Source organism: Carcharodon carcharias, chromosome 4, assembly GCF_017639515.1.
Source record: "Carcharodon carcharias isolate sCarCar2 chromosome 4, sCarCar2.pri, whole genome shotgun sequence".
In the NCBI taxonomy this organism is placed as follows: Eukaryota; Metazoa; Chordata; class Chondrichthyes; order Lamniformes; family Lamnidae; genus Carcharodon; species Carcharodon carcharias.
Window position 1 is genome coordinate 67,746,189 of NC_054470.1, and position 20,756 is coordinate 67,766,944.

At 46.0% G+C, this 20,756-nt stretch overlaps 1 protein-coding gene across 5 annotated transcripts in view; it reads right to left on the reverse strand.

Moving 5' to 3' along the window:
• Positions 1-2,060: 2,060 nt before the first annotated feature.
• Positions 2,061-20,756, reverse strand: part of LOC121277240 (neuromedin-K receptor-like) — a 119,609-nt gene continuing 100,913 nt past the window's right edge. For all 5 annotated transcript variants that reach the window (XM_041186433.1, XM_041186437.1, XM_041186436.1 and 2 more), the window contains 2 exons: positions 6,650-6,846; positions 2,061-2,376 (listed from right to left, as the gene is read on the reverse strand). In XM_041186433.1, the coding sequence (XP_041042367.1) occupies positions 2,061-2,376; positions 6,650-6,846 (513 nt within the window). The remainder of the gene's footprint in view (positions 2,377-6,649; positions 6,847-20,756) is intronic.

Here is a 20,756-nt window from a genome sequence, read left to right on the forward strand (position 1 = left end):
TTATGCTTTGAGCGGAGCACACACTCTGATGTCTTCAAGCTTTATACTTATATATAACTGTTCTTATGTGCCTAGTTTTAATAAATGAACACACAATGAGCTTACACAATTCCTCATGAGTGATTGATGCCTTGTGTCTTGTACAGTAAAAATTCCAAGATATTATATAATTATAATAATATGACATGGTGCTCAGCAGTGGTCAAATGGCCTGATAGCAAGATTAAGTACAGGAAGTACAGCCTTAGATCATATTATATAGCATGAGACAACCCTCAATGTTTTGGTCAGGCCACAGTGGATTTGTAGCATTGGAGACTGTTGAGAACATCAGCATGATGTCAGTAGAAGGGAAGTGTGTCATGAAATACAGTCTTAGCTTCACTTTTGCTTTGAGTGGAGCACACACAGCAGATCTGATGTCTTCAAGTTTCATTGCTATGTATATCAGTTCTCACATGCCTAGTCTTAATAAATAAAGACACAAAGTGTTTACACAATCCCTTCTGAGCTATTGGTGCTTTGTGTCTTGTACAGTAAATAAGCCCAAGGTATTATATCATTACAATAACACGACAGATACTGACAGTGACTGTTGCCCTTGACAACTAGCTGATGTGTACCACATGTGAAACACTTTCTCACTAGGGTAGTCTGTATTGACTACTGTTCTCCATGCCCCCTGTTTCAATACTGTCCCCAAATACTCACTGTTTTAGTTTATCTCCTACATATCTTATTTCTTCCTCTGCTCAACTTCAAGCTCTGAATGAGGACTCTCTACCAATGCATTTGAGGGAACTGCAAACTGAGAACTTAGTGCAAGGTCCCCTTCCTTTAGCATGTTGGCAAAGCTCAGATGGAATCACCTACAGAATCTCGGTAATTACATGAGAAATTTATGCAATGTAATAAATAGACAGGCAGACAATAAGTGACTGCTCACACCAGAACATTTTCCCTTAACCCTCACTTTCCTAGTGGCAGTTTCCATCCATACTTTTAAATACACTTGATGGATTTATAAAACAACATAATTTCAAAAGCCAGCCCGTTTCTATTTTGACAAAACAATGACACACATCACAATGGGAAGACAAAAATGACTCATAATGAGACATGCTATTTCTACTGAGCATTTTTGAAAGGTACTCAGTAAACCATGGGCTCTCCTTCATTCTTTCATAGGGAAAAGAAATGAACAAACTTGCAATGAGATTGCTCCTTTCACATCCACAGGAAGTCCCAATGAATTCCATAGTTTCAATGAATTACTTATTGAAGTGCAGTCACTGTATTTTTAGGGATACATGGCAGCCAAAATTGCATACAACAAAATTCCAGAAACAGAAAATATGATTATCAGCTGTTGATTGAAGGATGGTTATTGGTCAGGTCAACTTTCTGCTCTTCTTCAACTAGTGTCATGGTGTAGGTGGGCTTTGATGTTTGCCTGAACAGGCAAAGTGAGCCTCTTTTTAATAGGGATTAAAATATTTTTATTTCAGTTAGACATCCGCTGTTTATGGGCAGTTCATCAATGCAGGTGCAACATTTATTTCCTGACTGGTCTGCGATGCTTCCTTTAAGGACCACTGGCTCAGCTGCCCTATGTCGAGTTCCAATGGGCAGAATATGCCATGCCCTCTCCATTCACTGGAACATGAAAATTGCATCAGTGTCCTACAAAACAGCAAGAGGCCAGACTTGCAGATTCAGAGGAGGCTCCTGCCTGAAACAGGGGGGAACTCTGGCTGGTCATTTGCATGGTGGCTTGGAAGCTACAGCAGAAATGGAGCAGTATGTTCAGTTCTGCTTCTGTCTGGTGAAGGCCATAAAAATTGGTTCTAACATCTCATCCAAAGGATGGCAGCCCTAACAATGCAGTACCAGCACCAGCCTAGATTAGAGCTTCATCGTTGGAATGGGGGTTGAATTCATGATCATTTGTTGCAAGAGGTGAGAGTGCCTCCAACTGAGCCAAACTGATTCAATGGAATCAGCTCCCAAGTTGAATTGAGCATGCTCAGTTGACTAATGGAAAAACACAATCTACAGTTCTATGAGTATTCGTCCAAAGACGTGTTTGCCTGACTGAAGAAGCTTGAACTTCTGGAAGTGTTTTTGGAATTACTTCGAGAGTGTCCATTAAAACTCATATTTCGCAAAGCTGTGCCCTTTTTGCTGCAAGCCTCTACACCATCATTTTCGGATGTGTCAAACTCCACCGTCATATTGGATTCCATGCGGGAGATGGTGTAGGCGCTGTTCTGTCGGGTAGGCTGAAACCTGGTTGATTGTAGTTCCAATTCATCGTAGCTGGAAAATTCAATGAAGGGGCACCATCGAAAAGCCCTCTTGAACCCAGCTCGAAATCTGCAAGCATATAAACAAGAGAACGCTAAAACAACCTGGGCATTCTCATCTTAGGTGAAATGCACCCCAAAGATACAGGGACTGAAACTCAGTCACAATGATATATGTGCCCAGATGCAACTTGCACCATCTCCACTGCTGATCCTGCAAAGATCATGCGATCAAAGGGCAGGACTGAAAGTTGCAGGTCTTTATTGGGGGAAGGCTTAAGATGAACAACCCTCCAAGAGGCAAGAAATTTCAGTCAAAGCTTGCTAGGAGAGGACTGTTTTCCATCTCATTGTTCCCTACCTCCCCCTAGAGGAAGAAATTGCCCTCAGCACCTGGAGGCTACATGTAATTTTCTATATATAACTAAACATTTGGCTGCTCATCTTCTGCGGTGGGAGGGGTGGGTGGGGGATGATCCAGCCTCTGATCACCCACTCCTGTTGATCAGGTGTATATATGTCAATATATACCAAATCCCAACTGAGGATGGGAGCAAAAGAACTCCTGACTAATGGAGTCCTTCTTACCCTGACCGCCCCTAACCATTCCATGATGACCTTGTAACGGTGAGTGGAGGCTGTGTCCCTGGAGAGCCATCTGTGAAATTTTGACCCCACAGTTGCGACCTGAAATATATAAGCCCCATAACTTCAGCTGGGATTGATAGAAATAGTATAACTACTGGTGGAAATTCCAGGTGATGGAGTTTAATTGCAGCTAACTGCAATTGTTGCTCATTGGCTGCTCACACAATCTAAAGCTCATCATGTCCATTTCTATATCCTAAAATGATATAGTGCAGAAGGAGGCCATTTGGTTCATTGCGTCTGTGCCACCTTTTTGAGAGAATTATTCAATTATTCCAACTCTCCTGCTGTTTCTCCATAATCCTATAAATGTTGTCCTTTCAAGTATTTAACCAATTCTCTTTTGAATGTTATCAATGAATCTGCTTCCACCATCCCTTTAGGCACTGATTTCCAGATCAGAATAATGTAAATCTTTTGGCTGCTTGTTCCAAAATTTCTATACATGTTCAGGGTTTCTCTTAACATCTGAACATGAAAGAAACTCAATTGGTTTATAATTAGACCTGAGCCAGAAACACAGCTACATGGCTACCCAAGTTGGCCAATTAATAATGTGTTGTATGCACATCCATCTGGTATGGATTTTACCATGAAGGGTCATCTCTTCATCTACCTGCAATGGAGGTAGATCGTTTGCATTTATATCTTTCTCTGCCACCTGATCCATTTCTGTCTGTTCAGTAATGAAGGATAAGATAGCAGAAGATGAGGTAGATGATTTTCTAAGTTAAATACCAACCTGCAATCATGTAAACCCTTTAACTTAGAAAAATATCCCAAGGCACAATCTGAAAAAATAAAATGTATACCAAGCCAAAGCAGGAGATATTAAGACCAGTGACTGAAAGCTTGCTCAAAGAAGTGGATATAAAGGAGGGCAGAGAGGTGAATGGATGGTGGGGATGGTAGGGAGGGAAATCAAGAATTCAGAGGCCCAGATAGCTGAAAGTACGACTGCCAACAGTGAGGTGAATTGGATGTTTCCATCAAAGAAACAATGAAAGGATTTTGGAGAAGTAGAGCTAGTTATTATCAGTGTACTCGTGCAAGCTGGCCCCATATCCACAGATGATGTGAACAAGAGGCAGTGTGTTGATGAGGTAGCAGAGCGGCCCAAGCATAGATCTCTTGGAAGCGCCTGAGGTAATGTTGTCAGGGTGGGAACACAAGCCACTATTGGAGATGCTCTGACTATGACTAGATAGGTAAAAGTGGAACCAAGGCAGTGGTATGGTGATAATGTCACTGGACTAGTAATCCTGAGGCCCAGTTAATGTTCTGGGGACATGGGTTCAAATCTTACCATAGCAGCTGGTGGAGTTTAAATTCAGTTAATTAAATCTAGAATTGAAAGCTAGTCTCAGTTAATGGTGCCATGACAGCTATCATTGATTGTTGTAAAAGCCCATCCTTACCTGGGCTGTGCTACATGTGACTCCAGCCCCACAGTAATGTGGTTGACTCTTGGTTGTCCTCTGAAATGACCTAGCAAGCCACTCAGTTCAAGGACAATTAGGGATGAGCAACAGATGCTGGTCTTGTCAATGACACCCATATGCCATGAAAGAACAATAAAAAAGAAGTGAGGCAGTCCCACTGAGGTGGGCCATACAGGTGAACAGTTGGAGGAGCATGGTGTTATTGACCATGTCAAGGGACATGTCCTTTATTATTTTGGTTTGGGCTGTTTTGCTGTTGTGCTGGGGGAAGAGAAATTCAAACAGCAAACTGTGGGAAAGATGAGCACAGAGTTGGGAGGTGACATTTTTCATATAACAAAAGTCATAGAGAGCAAGTTAAATTTGTAGGTAAATTTTCATAATTATTACACCTAGTAAAGAGTTTCCTGGTCCCAAACATCAGTGGGAACTGGGGCATGTGCTTGAATTCCTGATCTGTACTTCCATTGTGTGAAGTTGAATACCAGGGTCACTAAAAAGGAAAATGTAATCTCTGGGCTTCTGAGGTGTAATAGTGAAGACAACTCTCCATCCAACCATATCTGAGACAAAACAGTGAGAAAGGAGTAAGATAATGATACATTTTAGTGATACATTTAATATCCCTTGATCTTGTTTGGTTTGATGCAGAATGTCAGTAGAATGGGATGATTGCTGCCATTGTGAATGGAATAATGTGAAGAATCATTCTCATTCTCATACTAACCTTACACCAGGTTCTGGATTTTTAAATGGGTTGAGGCTGAGATTAAAGGCGGTCAGGTGTGCAGTTTTGTGCCACCAGCCTCCATGGCAGTTACCTGCCACTATCCCAAACCCAAACTATTTTTAGTGAGGCTGACTCGGGCTTGGATTGGCTGCCAGTCGCTTCCCAGTGGGCAGCTGATTCAGGATAATTAAATGATAATTACGGGGTTCATTAGGGCAGCCTGGGATTTTCAGTTAGGAATTTTGGGCAGCCCCATGTCGGCCTAGACCACATCCAGGCCAAAGTGGTAGGCTAAGGGTAGAAAGTGAGGGGGGGAATGATGGTGTGATGGATATTCAAAGGACCCTCTCCCCAACCCATAACAGCTGCCGGGCCACAGTTGCGGCCACTGGCCATCCCGGCTGCTGAGGCTGTTTTAAATGTTTTTAAAAACTGACCTCTTCTTCTGAGGATGCCTCCATGGTGAGGCACCCTCTCTCTCTCTCTCTCTTCATTACAAATTCGCAGCTCCCACTTCGACCTGTTGGGCTGCCGATGTGTCCTTGCTGGGCCACCTCCCATTGACCCTCCCGGCTTGGGACCCCACCAGCTCACCATCCTCAATTAAACAGGGAGTAGGCTCCCTGTCATTAATTGGACTGGCCCTTTAAAAATCCTGATGGGCATGTTTGGAACAAGGCATGCAGGATTGGGACCCAAAAATTCAAAATCCTGGTCAAAGAACGATCTCCGAAGAAAAATATAAAATAGAAAGCTTGCGGGACAGCTCATCTTTCCACATCGGGGGCGGGCATGAATGTGGGGTTGAGGTTACAATCAGATCAGTCATGATCTTATTGAATGGCAGAGCAGGCTTGAGGAGCAGAGTGGCCTACACCTGCTCCTAATTCATAAATTTGTATGTAAACATCTGACAGCCCCACTCCTGAAGCAGTGATTCATGCTAGGGGTTAGGAGGGAGTTAGGGTGGGGAGAGGTATGGCGGGGAGGATGGGAGCGGCAGTTCCACAGGTGGCTTCAACCACAAATGTTTTCTTCATAGGCACAATGAATAGCCCTGGGAAATTCAAAACCCCACACGTGCTTCCAGTATATTATGGAAATGATTGGGAATGAGAATCATTCAGGTTTTCTCTTACTTTACCAGGAATGCTGCTATAAGTATTGCATCCCCAGCACTACCATGGCCAAATTAGTTCGACAAGACTGGTTTCGATCAAAGCTGGGAACTTCCTAGCCTGAATAGATCAACATTTACCCACTGGCTTGCTGAAAATTCATTTTGAATGAAGAAAACAAAAGATAAAATGAACCCTGCAACCATAAAAATGATTTATTTCTGTCAGTAATCTGTTTTGGGGGGGGAATTTTAAAATGAAAACCAAGCATTTATTGAAAGAAAGGGAACCAATAACAAATCATATATATATATAAATATATGTATACAAATCATATATATTTCAAATGCTGAATAGAAAGATTCCCCCAACCCCATCATGCCCCCAAACAAGCTGTCTACTTACCGGCTATTTAGGCAACAGTATATGATAGGGTTGTGCATGTTGGAACTCATTGCCAGTAAGAACACAGCTAAATAAACCTGCTGTATAGGCTTCCAGTTGTTGACATCTGGGTGCTGTTTGCTCACGAGAAAGTAGATGTGGTAGGGCAGCCAGCAAATGGCAAAGGTAAACACCACCACAATCATCATTTTAACAACCTACAGGAGAAATATAGAAAAGGAAGTACATTATAATCAAAGAAACAGCATTTTCATTATTTATAAACATGTAGCAAAGTGATGAAGCTCACATCTAAAAGGAAAGAAACTTATTCATATAGCACCTCTTGCGACCAGAGGATGTCGAAATGTGTTTTACAGCTAATGGAATACATGTGAAGTGTTCTTCCTGATGTAATGTAGGAGAATGTGGTAGACAATTTGCCCAGAGCACTCTTCCATAAATAGCAAATGAGACCATCTCTTTTGTGTAGCCGTTGAGGGATAGATGTTGGCCAAAACTCAGAGTGGTGCTCTGGGATCTTTAATGTTCGCCTAGTGAATGTCATATCTGAAAGAAGGCACTTTCAACAGTGCAGCACACCCCCATTTATTGCACTGAAGGGGCTTGAATCTACGACCTTCTGACTCAGTTGAGCTAAAACTGAGACCAATATAGTTTACATCGCTGACACTTTGCAGTGATGACGTTGAGCTACATCAACAGATTCTTGTTTTCAAAACAAAAAGAACAGGGTTTGAATGAGGGGTAAGATTTACATTGAAGGCAGTTCAACTGGGCCAGATTTTCTTGGAATGCTTCAGTAAAATTTGGAGTGATGCCACTTTATCCCATAAATATCAATGCTGTAAAGCCACTAATATGGTAGTTTTACAATGGAGCCTCACTGTCGGCAATTTCCTCAATCATTTGTATACTCCTAAATTTGGATCCACCAAGATCCCACTTAGTATATTAACACAGCATCATCCCCACGTAAAAGTTGGAGTATGTCAGTTTACTGCATTGAAGCATGTCCTGAATAGAGAGATCATGATAATATACAGCATGACACATCACCCAGAGTGCCTGGGACACCGATATCACCAACATTGTCTGGCACCACAACATCACCCACAATGAGCCACTGATATCACCGACAGTGAGACCCCTGAATTGCCCACCGAGCCCGAGACCCTGATATCACCCACAGTGACCCAGACACCAATGTCACCCACAGAGTCTGAGATCCTGATATCACCCACAGTGCCTGAGGCCCCGAAATAACCACAGGGTCAGAGATCTTGATATCACCCACAATGCATGACAACCCAATATCACCCACAATGTCTGACAACCCGATACCACCCATAGTATCTGTCAACCAATTTTATCCAGTGTCGGACACCCTGATATCACCCACAGTGTCTGAGGCCTCAATATCACCCACAGTATCCAAGACACTAAGATCACCCACAGTGAGACCCCAATATTACCAACAGTGACTGAGACCCCCATTACACCCACAGTACCTGACAACTGATATCACCCAGAGTGTCTGAGACCCCAATATTAACCACAGTGTCTGAGACATCGCCATATCATCCAAAATGCCTGAGACCCTGATATCAACAGCAGTTTCTGAGACCCTGATAGAACCCACTGTGATGGGGAGCCTGATATCTCCCACAGTGACTGAGAACCTGATATCACCCACTGTGACTGAGACATCAGTATCACCCATAGTACCTGAAATCCTGATATCATTGACAGTGCCTGAGACTCTGATAGCGCCCAGAGTGACTAATACCCTGATATCATCCACAATGCCTGAGACCCTGATATCAACTAGAGTGTCAGATCTGGATAAGACCCACCATGCCTGAGACCCTGCCTGGGACCACAACTAACTCCCACAATGTTAGATACTCCGATATTATCCACTGCGTCTGAGACCCTGATATCACCAACAGTTTCTGAAACGACAAAATCACCCACTGTGCCTGAGATCCCTGATATCAACTAGAATGTGTGAGATCCCAATAAACCCACAGTGTCTGAGGCCGCAATATCATCCATAGTGTCTGAGACCCTGATATCACCCTCAGTGCCATAGGCTCTGATATCACCCACAGTGCCAAAGGCCCTGATAACACCCACAGTGTCTGAGACCCAGATATCACTCACAGTATCTGAGACCCCGATATCACCCACAGTGCCATAGACCCTGATATCACTCATAGTGTCTGAGACCCCGATAGTATCCACAGTGACTGAGACCCCAAAAGCATCCACAGTGACTGAGACCCCAATAGCATCCACAGTGACTGAGAGCCCAATAGAATCCACAGTGACTGAGACCTTGATATCATCCACAGTGACAGAGACCCTGATCTCAGCCACAGTGTCTGAGACGACGATATCACCGACAGTGTTAATCATCGCCATATCATCCACAATGCCTGAGACCCCGATATCAACCACAGTGTGTCAGATCTAGATAAAACCCACAGTGTTTGAGATCCTAATCTCAGCTACAGTTTCTGAGACCATGATCAGAGCCATAGTGTCTGACACCCCAATGTCACCCACAGTGTCTGAGACTCGGATATCACCCACAGTGCCATAGACCCTGATATCACCCACAGTGCCTGACACCCCGATGTCACCCACAGTGTGTCAGATCAGGTGAAGACCCAGTGTCTGAGACCCTTATATCACCCACAGTCTCTGAGACACCGATATCACCCACTGTGTCTGAGACCCTGATCTTAGCCACAGTTTCTGAGACCATTATTGGAGTCACAGTGTCTGAGACCCTGATTTCAGCCATAGTGTCTGACACCCCAGTATTACTCATAGTGACTGAGACCATGATATCACTCACTGTGTCTGAGACCCTGATATCGCCCACAGTGACTGAGACTCTGATGTCACCCATAGTGACTGAGACCATGATATCACTCACTGTGTCGGAAACCCTGATAACACCCACAATGTCTGACACCCCAATGTCACCCACAGTGTCTGAGACCCCAATATTGCCCACAGTGCCGGAAGCCCTGAGATCACCCACTGTGTCTGGTACCCCAATGTCACCCACAGTGACTGAGGCTCTGATATTGCCCAAAGTGACTGAGACATCAATATAACCCACAATGACTGAGACACCAATATCACCCAGCGTGTTTGAGAGCCTGATCTCAGCCAATGTCTGAGACCACAATATCTCCCACAGTGTCTGAGACTCTAAGGTCACCAACAGCATCTGAGACCCTGATAAATCCACAGTGTCTGAGACCCTGATGTCATCCACAGTTTCTGAGATGTTGATATCACCTACAGTGTCTGAGACCACAATATCTTCTACAGTGCCTGAGACCCCGATATCAACCAGAATGTGTGAGAGCCCGATAAACCCACAGTGTCTGAGGCCACAATATCACCCATAGTGTCTGAGACCCCGATATCATCCTCAGTTTCTGAGACCCCAATAGTACCCACAGTGTCTGAGACTCCGGTATCATCCACACTGACAGAAACCCTGATGTCACCCACAGTGCATGAGACCTAGATATCAGCCACAGTGACTGAGATGCTGATATCACCCACAGTGACTGAGACACTGATATCACCCATAGTGTCTGCAACCCCATTATTACCCACAGTGTCTGAGACCCTGATCTCAGCTACAGTGCCTGACACCCCAATATCATCCACAGTGTCTGTGAGCCTGATAACACCCACAGTGTCTGAGGCCCTGATCTCAGCCACAGTGTCTGGGACACCGATATCAGCCACAGTGTCGGAGACCCTGATATTATCCAGAGTGTCTGGGAACTCCTATATCACCCAGTGCCTGACACCCCAATATCACCCACATTGTCTGAGACCCCGACATCGCCCACAGTGTCAGAGGCCCTGATGTCACCCACAGTTTCTGAGCTGCCACTATTACCCATAGCGTCAGAGACCCAAATATCACCCACAGCATCGGAGACCCCGATGTCACCCACACTGACTGAGACACCGATATCGCCCACAGTATCTGAGACCCTGAACTCAGCCACAGTATCTGAGGCAATGATATCACCCACAGTGTCCAGCTACCGATACCACCCAGAGTGTGTGAATCCCCAATATGACCCACAGTGAGATTCCGATATCACCCACAGTGTCAGAGACACCATTATCATGCAACAGCGTCTGGCAACACAGCTCACCCACAGTGCCTGTGGCCCCAATATCACCTACAGTGCCTGAGACACCGATATCACACACAGTGTCTGACACCCCAATATCACCCATAGTGTCTGAGACCCCAATATCACCCACAGTATCTGACACCACGATATCACCCACAGTGACTGACACCACGGTATCACCAATGGTGCCTGAGGCCCCCATATCACCCACAGTATCTGACAACCGATATCATCCACAGTGCCTGAGACCCTGATATCACCCGCAGTGTCTGAGACCACAATATCACCCACAGTATCTGAGAACCCGTGTCACGCACAGCATCTGGGACATCGATATCACCACTGTGTCTGAGAGTGCGATAAAACCCAGGCTCTGAGACCTCGATATCACCCATAGTGTCTGACACCACAATATCACCAACTGTGTCTGATATATTTGGTACCACACACAGCATCTTTGACTCCGATATCATCCACAGTGTCTGTGACTCCGATATCACCCACAGCGTCTGAGACCCAATATTACCCACAGCGTCTGTGACTCCGATATCACCCACAGTGTCTGAGACCCGATTTCACCCACAGTGTCTGAGACCCAATATTACTCACAGTGCCTGACACCCCAATATTACCCACAATGTCTGACACCACAATATCACCAATGGTGTCTCAGACCCCCATGTCACCCACAGTATCTGACAACCGAGATCACAAACAGTGTCTCAAAACCTCATATCACCCACAATGTCAGACATCCCGATATTATTCTCAGTGTCTGAGACCCCTATATCACTACAGTGTCTGACACCACGATATCACCCATAGTGTCTGATACCCCGATATCACACACAGTGTCTAACACCTCGATATCACACACAGTGTCTGAGACACCAATATCACCCCCAAGTTCTGAGACCCTGATCTCAGCCAGAGAGTCTGAGACCCCCAATATCACCTATTGTGTCTGAGTCCCCAATTTCACCCTCAGTGTCAGACACCTTGATATCACACACAGTGTCTGATACACCGATATCATCCACAGTGTCCTTGCTCTGAAGAAGGGTCATACGGACTTGAAACGTTAACTCTGTTTCTCTCTCCACAGATGCTGCTAGACCTGTTGAGTTTTTCCAGCATTTTCTGTTTTTGTATCACCCATGAAACCGTGATATCACCCACAGTACCTGATACTCCGGTAACGCCCATAGAGTCTGAGAGATCAATACCACCCATTGTGCCTGGGGCCACAACTATCACCCAAAATGTTAGACACCCCGATATCAGTCACAATTTCTCAGACACCGCATTCACTCATAGTGTCTGACACCCCAATGCCACCTAGTGTCTGACACCCCAACGTCACCCACCGTATCTCACACCCTGATATCATCCACAGTGCCTGAGACCCCGATATCACCAAGTGTCTGAGGCACCGACATCAGCCGATGTTTGTGAGACCCTGATATCACCCACACTGTATGAGAGCCCGAAATCACCCACAGTGTCTCAGAACCCGAAATCACCCACAGTGTCTCAGAACCCGATATCACCCACGGTGACTGAGACCCCGATATCACCAATAGTGTCTGAGGCCTTGATAGCAGCCACAGTGTCTGAAACCCCTCTATCACTCATGGTATCTGCCAACCGATATCACCCACAATATCTGAGGCCCCAATATGACAAACAGTGCGGCCCCAATATCAGCCAATAGTGAGATACTGATATCACCCCAATGTCTGACATCCCGCTATGACACACAATATTCAAGAACTGATATTACCCACTGTGTCTGAGACCCCAATATCACCCACAGTGTCTGAGACCCCAGGATAAGACTCAGTATCTGAGACCGTGATACCACCCACAGCGAATGAAACTCTGATATCACTCATAGTGCCTATGACCCAGATATCACCCACACTAACTGAGACCCCGTTATCACCCACTGTGTCTGAGACCTCGATATCACCGACAGTTTTAGATACCCTCATATAATCCACAGTGCCTTAGACCCCGATATCACCCATAGTGTGTGAGAACACGATAAGACCCACAGGGCCTGGGACCTTGATATTCCTCACACTGACTGACATCCCCCACAGTGTCTGACACCCCAATAACACCACAGTGGCAGACACCCCAAAGTCAAACATGGTGTCTGACAACCACTACCACCCAGAGTGTCTGATGCCCCAATGTCATCCACAGTGTCTGGGATCCCGATATCACCCAATGTCTGAGACCCGTTATAACCCACAGTATCTGAGACCCCATTATCACCCACGGTGTCTGAGACCCCAAGATAAGCCTCAGTATCTAAGACGGTGATATCACCCGCAGCAAATGAAACCCTGATATCACTCACAGTGCCTGTGACCCACTCACAGTGCCTGTGACCCAGATATCACCCATACTAACTGAGTCCCTTTATCACCCACTGTGTCAGAGACCTTGATATTATGCAAGTTCCTGTGACCCTGACATCACCCACAGAGTCTGGCACCCTGATATCACCCACAGTGCCAGATATCCCGATATCACCCTCAGTCTCTGAGACCACTGTATCATCACAGTGTCTAACACCCTGATATCACCCATATATATCTGAAATTCCGATATCACCCACAGTGACTGAGAGCTTGATATCACCAACAGTGTCTGAGACCCCAATATTATCCACAGTGTCTGAGACCCTGATATAAGCCTCAGTGCTTGAGACCATGATATTACCCACAGTGAATATCACAACCAGTGTCTGACACTCTGATATTACCAACAGTGTCTGAGATATCGATATCACCCATTGCGCCTGGGACCACAACTATCACCTAGAATGTTAGACATCTAGATATCGTCCACAGTGCCTGAGACCCCGATATCACACAGTGTCTGAGACTCCAAAATTGCCCAGTGTCTCAGACTCCAATATCACCCACCATGTCTGAGACCAAATATCACTCACAGTGTTCAAGCCCCTGATATGAGCCTCAGTGATATCACCCACAGTGAATGAGATCCCAATATCATCCACAGTGTCTGACACTCTGTTTTCACCAACAGTGTCTGAGGCCCCGGTGTCCCCCACACTGTCTGACAGCCTGATATCACCCACTGTGGCAGAGACCCCCATATCACCCACAGTATCTGACAATTGATATCACCCACAGTGTCTGAGACCCCAGTATGACCAACAGTGAGATCCCGATATCACCCACAGTATCTGAGACCCCAGTATCACCCACAGTGTCTGAGACCAGATATTACCCACTGTGTCTGGGACCCCCATATCACCCACAATATCTAACAATTGATATCACCCACAGTTTCTGAGACCCCAATATGACCAACAGTGAGATCCCAATATCAGCCACAGTGAGATATCGATATTACCCACAGTGTCTGACAACTCAATTTCACCCACAGTGTCTGACACCCTGATATCACCTACGGTGTAGAGACCCTGATACCAGAAAAAAATTGGAAACCCCAATATCAACTACAGTGTCTGAGACCCCGATAGCACCCACTCTGCCTGGGACCACAACTATCACCCATAGTAGACACTCCGCTTTCACCTACAGTGTCTGAGACTCTAACATCACCCACAGTGTCTGAGACCCCAATTTCACCCATAGTGGCTGAGACTCCAATATTCACCCACAGTATTGGAGACTCCGATATCACCCACAGTGTCTGAGACCCCAATATCACCCACAGTGTCTGACATCCCAGTGTCACCCACAGTGTGACACCCAGATAGCATCCACAGTGGTTGAGACCCTGATATCATCCAGAGTCTGAGACCCCAATATTAGCCTCAGCGTGTGAGACCCTGATATCACCAACAGTGACTGAGACCTCATATCACCAACAGTTTCTGAGACCCTGATTTCAGCCACAGTGTCGAAGGACCCCAATATCACCCACAGTGTCTGAGACTCCAATATAAGCTTCAGTGTCTGAGACCATAATATCACCCACAGTGAATGAGACCCCGATGTCACCCACAGTGTCTGACAGCCTGATATAACCCACTGCCTCTGAGACCCCATATCACCCAGTGTCTGAGACCCCCATAATCACCCACAATATCTGACAACTGATATCACCCACAGTGCCTTACACCCAGATATCACCCACTGTGCCTATGAGCTTTGTATCATTCACAGTGCCTGAGACCCCCATATCAACCACAGTGCTTGAGACCACGATATCACCCACTGTATCTGAGACCCTGATGCCACTTATAGTGTAGAGGTCCTAGTATCATGCACAATGTAGAGACCCCAATATCCACTACGGTGTCTGAGGCCCCACTATCACCCACTCTGCCTGGGACCACAACGATCACCCACAGTGCAGACACCTCGCTTTCATCTACAGCGTCTGAGACCCCGACATCACCCACAGTGTCTGAGGCCCCAGTATAGTCCACTGTGTCTGACACCCTGATATCACGCACAGTGGCTGAGACCCCAATATCACCCACCGTTTCTGAGACCCTGACATCAACCACAGTGTCTGACACCCCGATATCACCCACAGTGACTGAGCCCCCGAAATCACCCAGTGTCTGAGATATCGATATCACTCAGTGCCTGAGGCCGCGGTATCATCCACAGTGTCTGACTCCCTGATGCCACCCACATTGTCTGACACCCCAATATCAGTCACAGTGTCTGACACCTCAATATCAGTCACAATGCCTGAGACCCTGATATCACCTACAGATCCTGAGACCCCAAAATCACGCACTGTGAGACCCCTCTAGCACCCTCAGTGCCGAAGACCCCAACATCACCCACAGTGACTGAATCCCGAAACCACCCAGTGTCTGAGATCCCGATATCACCCAGTGTCTGAGACCCCGATATCACCCACAGTGCCTGACTCCCTGATATCACTCAGAGTATAATCCAACTCAATATCACCCACAGTGTCTGAGACCCCAATGTCATCCATAGTACCTGATATCCTGATTTTGCCCACAGTGTCTGAGGCTCCAACAACATCCACAGTGCTTGGTACCCTTGTATCACTCACACGTTCCTTCCTGAGGACTCTCAATGCTCTGGCACTTTGATGGCTCAATCAGCCTTCACAAAGATGGAAATGAACTCCATAGTTGGGCAGGCCTCAGGCCAGCCCTTGAAAGAGATGAGGTTTTCTTTCAATCTTCTAATAGAATGGCCAATGCAAGTTAACTTTAGGGAAAGAAAGACAGAAAGAACTATATGTTCTCAATATGTCCCAAAGTGATGCACAGCTAATGAAGTACTTTTGAAATCTAGTCACTGTTGTAAGATACTAAACGTGGAAGCTTATTTGCACACAGCAAGGTCCCACATGTAGGCAGGATGTGGTGATGCCAGAGATCCTCTTAAGATGAAGCAAAACCCTAGAGCGTAAGCACTCAAGAGCCCAACACAGGCAAACTCCAAGGATTGAAAACCGAGGAATTTGGGCCATGATTTCTGTCATCCTAAGGACAAAATTATAAAATCGTATAACAGGTCTGACCTTGTCCTATGTAATACTTTCAAGTTTCTCAATTGAACAATGTCAATACAATTTTTGCATCTACAGATTATCTTCTATTGCCTGGATTAGTGTCGATTGATTGGATGGCACAAAAATGGCAAACCTAACACGTTGCATGAAAAGACTGTCACTCAGAAAAAGGATGAGGCAGTGCTAATACCAGCCTTTTAAGGCAGTCAGACAATACTGGTCTACCAGGCCTTCCTAAATATACATACTCCCCCCTTCAGTGCAGAACTGAGAGCATTTCCGGAGATGCCAGCTTTCAGATCAGACCTTAAAAGGGGCCTCATCTCAGATATATGTAGAATAAATCCTATCATATTATTCTGTGAAATGCAGGGGATTCTCTTGGTATCCTGGGCAATATTTATCCCTCAATAAACATCACTAATACACAGATTATCTGATCATTTTCTCATTGCTCTTTATGGGACCTTGCTGTGCCCAAAATTGGTTTTCATGTTTCCTTGATTACAACAGTTACTACCAACAATTAAATATTTGTGACGTGTTAAGACCTTTGGGATGACTCGAGGTTGTGCAAAGTACCATATGAATTATTGTTTTTTTTAAACAATCTTATTGCTAGGAGAATCTCATTTCAAAACATTGAACATTTGTGCATTCTAATCTATTGCATTTAAGTTTACAGCTGCTAGTAAGACCAGAATGTTCCGTCCTTGCTGGCATCAGGCATCATGGCGGGTGTGTGTGGACAGTATGGCTAGAAGGCAAAAAATTGGTTTCACGCCATCGTGAAATCAGTTTGCGATCGTCTGCTCCGCCTGCCAATGGTGGGCTGCCTTTCCCACCATCCAACATCAGGAACCTAATTTCAATGCATATGCATCTCATCATCTTGCCTGTCTGCCTGAAACATCCCTCCACGCTGGATCATCTGGGCACATTGGCATGATTGCACGCTGATGTGTTTCACAACAGCATTTAAAAGGCATGCACCTGGCGTGCTGAACTTTGAGGGGAACTCAGGGGTGAGAGTGCACTAATGTTGCGCAGTGCTCGCGAAGGCTGCCTGTTCAACTTCAAGAAAGAGATGCCACACAATCAGGCGAAGGCACAGGCAAGTCGCTTTTTCCCGGCTGGTTGACAGTGCGATGCTGGGGCAAAGGCTGCTGCGCTGTGGTTGGGGTGAGGGGGGGAGGGTGGCAAGGTAGTATGGTCTGATTTTAGCGCACAAGCATGTATGAGGATTGGAGAGGGAAGTAGCCATGCATTCGGGAAACCTTGTATTAAGTGAGCATTCTTCCGCAGCTGAGACAGTTCAGCAGCAGATACATTAGCTTGCTTGGAGTTGGGCCTCTAGCTCATCTGCCCACTCAAGCAAGGCAAAGCCATGAAAGTGCCACCAATTGCTCCTGAACTTTTCGCCCTTGGGCTCAGACTGCAAACTAATGAGCGTTTTAGTGGACTGCAGAACAATTGGACGGCTGAACACATTGTACAATCTCTTGCTAAAGCTAGCAATGGAGCAGTCACTGGTGGAGATGCTCACAGCCCCTTGCAACATCTTCATTCAGGCTTGGACCAGTCTCCTGCATGGTTCAAGCTAACAGTGCAGCCTTGCAGTGTGGGTTAGGAGAATGCCTGTGCCTGAGCTGAGAGCACAGCATGCAGTCCAATGGGCAAAGTTGCCACCAATCGGTCAGGTGGAGTGGGGCAGAGGTGGGTGGGGTTTTGGGCAGCCATGCAGCGCACTAAACTCTGGCCATCCAAGTGGTGGCCAGCACTGTCTGGGATGCGTTAAGGGGCCTTCAGACTCAACCAAGAGAGGTTGTACATCCATGCTAACCACACATCTCTATCTTTCACCCTGCAGGAGGAGTACATCAGGAGCATGGAGCCAGATGATCTAGCTGTATGCCTCATGACTTGTAGGGAGCGGAGAAGAAGGAGAAGAGAGTGGTGGAGGTGCCTAGTTGGGCAGAAGGAGGAGCAGCACCCTCAAGAAGAAGAGGCAGCTGGGGTCCTGCACATGCCACTGAAGAGCCACAGTGGGTCACGTCGCAGGTTGATGCCTAGCTAGACTCAGGGTTTACAGATGGTGCTTGTCATTCCTGCAGATGACCTAGAACAGCGTTGCCGAAGACTGCGCACACCCAGAGAACTGATTGGTCACATATGCCACATGCTGCAGGATTTGGCGCCACGGGGATTCAGAGGGCATTGCCAGTGGCCGTGAAAGTGACCACCTTAATATCATTGTCACAAAGTTGTACATGTACTTGAATAAAACACAAAAGGCCAGATTCATCTAAAGGAGTTGAACCATGATGTGGAAGATGACCCTCTCCAGGAGGTCCATGACCCTTGACATTTAAATCAATTGCGTACAAGAGGAGATGCACCTGCAGAGGAAGCCATTAAATGAACAGAAAATCATGGGCAACAGTGATTTCTCAATATGCACTCTGGAAGTTCTGCGCCAGATTTTGTAAACTCACCTATCTAAGGTTAGCATCAAGCAATACCAGATCAGCCAACACATAAACCGAGTGAAGGCTAAAGGCTCTACTTCGAACCACACGTTGCTCCTAAATTTCAGAAAAGCACCCTCTATCAATTTTCAGACAGGCACAGCACCTCAAAACTGGCAACATTGGGACCGATGCTGTGTTAGATTTCTATCGGGCGGTTTGGGTCAATCCGTATCAGGTGAGATCAAGGGTTCCTTGTAGCTCGGGAATAGACTGGTGTGCAAACAGTGAAGGGGATAACTAGTCAGGTGCCACGGCCCACCAATGCTGTGCAGAGCCGAATTGTCCATTAAGCTTTTTGTTTTTGTCAGTTAAAATTGATGCACAACACATTTTAAAAATGTCCGGTTTCCGAACAGACAGATTTAAGACATGGTATTGTACTAGCAATATCCGCAAGGCCTGTAACTGGCTCACTGATTAATATCCACTGTTGGGGCGGGATTTTCTGCTTGGCATCAGACATAGATATTGGTACTGTCGGGAGCAGCATCCAACAGTAATTTTTGCAAAATTGGCCAATTAGTGACCAGAGGTTGCATTCGCTGTCTAATTGATGATGGTGGACAGACTCTTGAAGCTGGGGAGCCAACAGGAGGACCTGCAGCATTGAAGGAGGAGCAGCCCGTCATTGCAAGAATGGAAGAAATAGACTGCCTCCATCTTGAGGTGCTCTCTCAGCACTTTTAAAATATTTGAAATTGAAAATAGCGACAGCTGCCAGATCACTATTTTGGAGGAAAACCCCTCCTTAGGCCGCAGTTGTGACCAAGTGGGTATGGAGGCTGCTGTGAGGGAGGTGTGGATCTTCAAAGTGATCCTGGAGCACTGCCCCCTGGTTTGCCACAGGGAGGCCACCTCTAGTCATCTGCCATGCTTCTGATGCCACAGGCTGTGATCAATGATCTTAATTGACTTCTTAATCAACTTAACAAGCTACTAGTCACATGTGGGCAGGTTTGCACTTATTCCAGCTCCAGGAAAATGCCCAGGAACCAGGACTGTGACAGGGAACTGGCATGTCAACTGACATAAGGAAATTCCATGCCCGCCCACCTATATTCCCACCTGCATATCGGGACCAAAATCCTGCTCCAGGTTTCAACTTTTAACTGTAGCTCATCTGTTCTGACCTTCATTTGTTAATTTACTCATTGCCTATCACTCCAGTCCCATCCCAACTTTCTCACTGGGCTCTGCTTTACGCTCCTCATCCTTGGTGATTTGAATGGCTATCCCAACTCTTCCTGACCTACGTTGGTTCCCTGTCCCCCAGTGACTCAAACTTAAAATTCACATCTTTATGTTCAAATTCCTTCATAGCCTTGCCTGTCCCCATCTCTAACTTCCTTCAGCCCCACAACCCACAAAGCTCTGTTCCTCCAATTTTGGCCCTTGTGGCCCCCCCTGACTCCCTCCCTTCAGCACACTTCAATGCTTCAGCATTGCCAGCCATTTCGGCATCTCCCTAGGCCTCACATTGTGGAATTGCTTTCCTAAGTCATCTCCACCTAGCGCCCCCCACCCCCACCCTCCCAACACCCAAATCTCCTTTAAGGCCCACCTTAAAATCCAGGTTTTTAATCAAGCTTTTGGTCATCCTTACTAACATCTCCTGTGGCTTTGTTCCCAATTTATTTGATGACATCTCCGCAGAGTGCCTCTGGACATTTCTCTACGTTAATGGCTCCATATAAATGCAAGTTGTTGTTGAAATAAAATGAGTTTGTCAGGAACTTAATGGGCAGTATGAAAAGCTTGATCCATTGTCTTCCTGATGCCTATAGATGTGACAATCCCTGTCAAAATCACTAAAACTCATTCCCTTTACAATCGAGAATCTAACAAAAAAAGCATTAATATTTATTTCCCAGAAGGTAC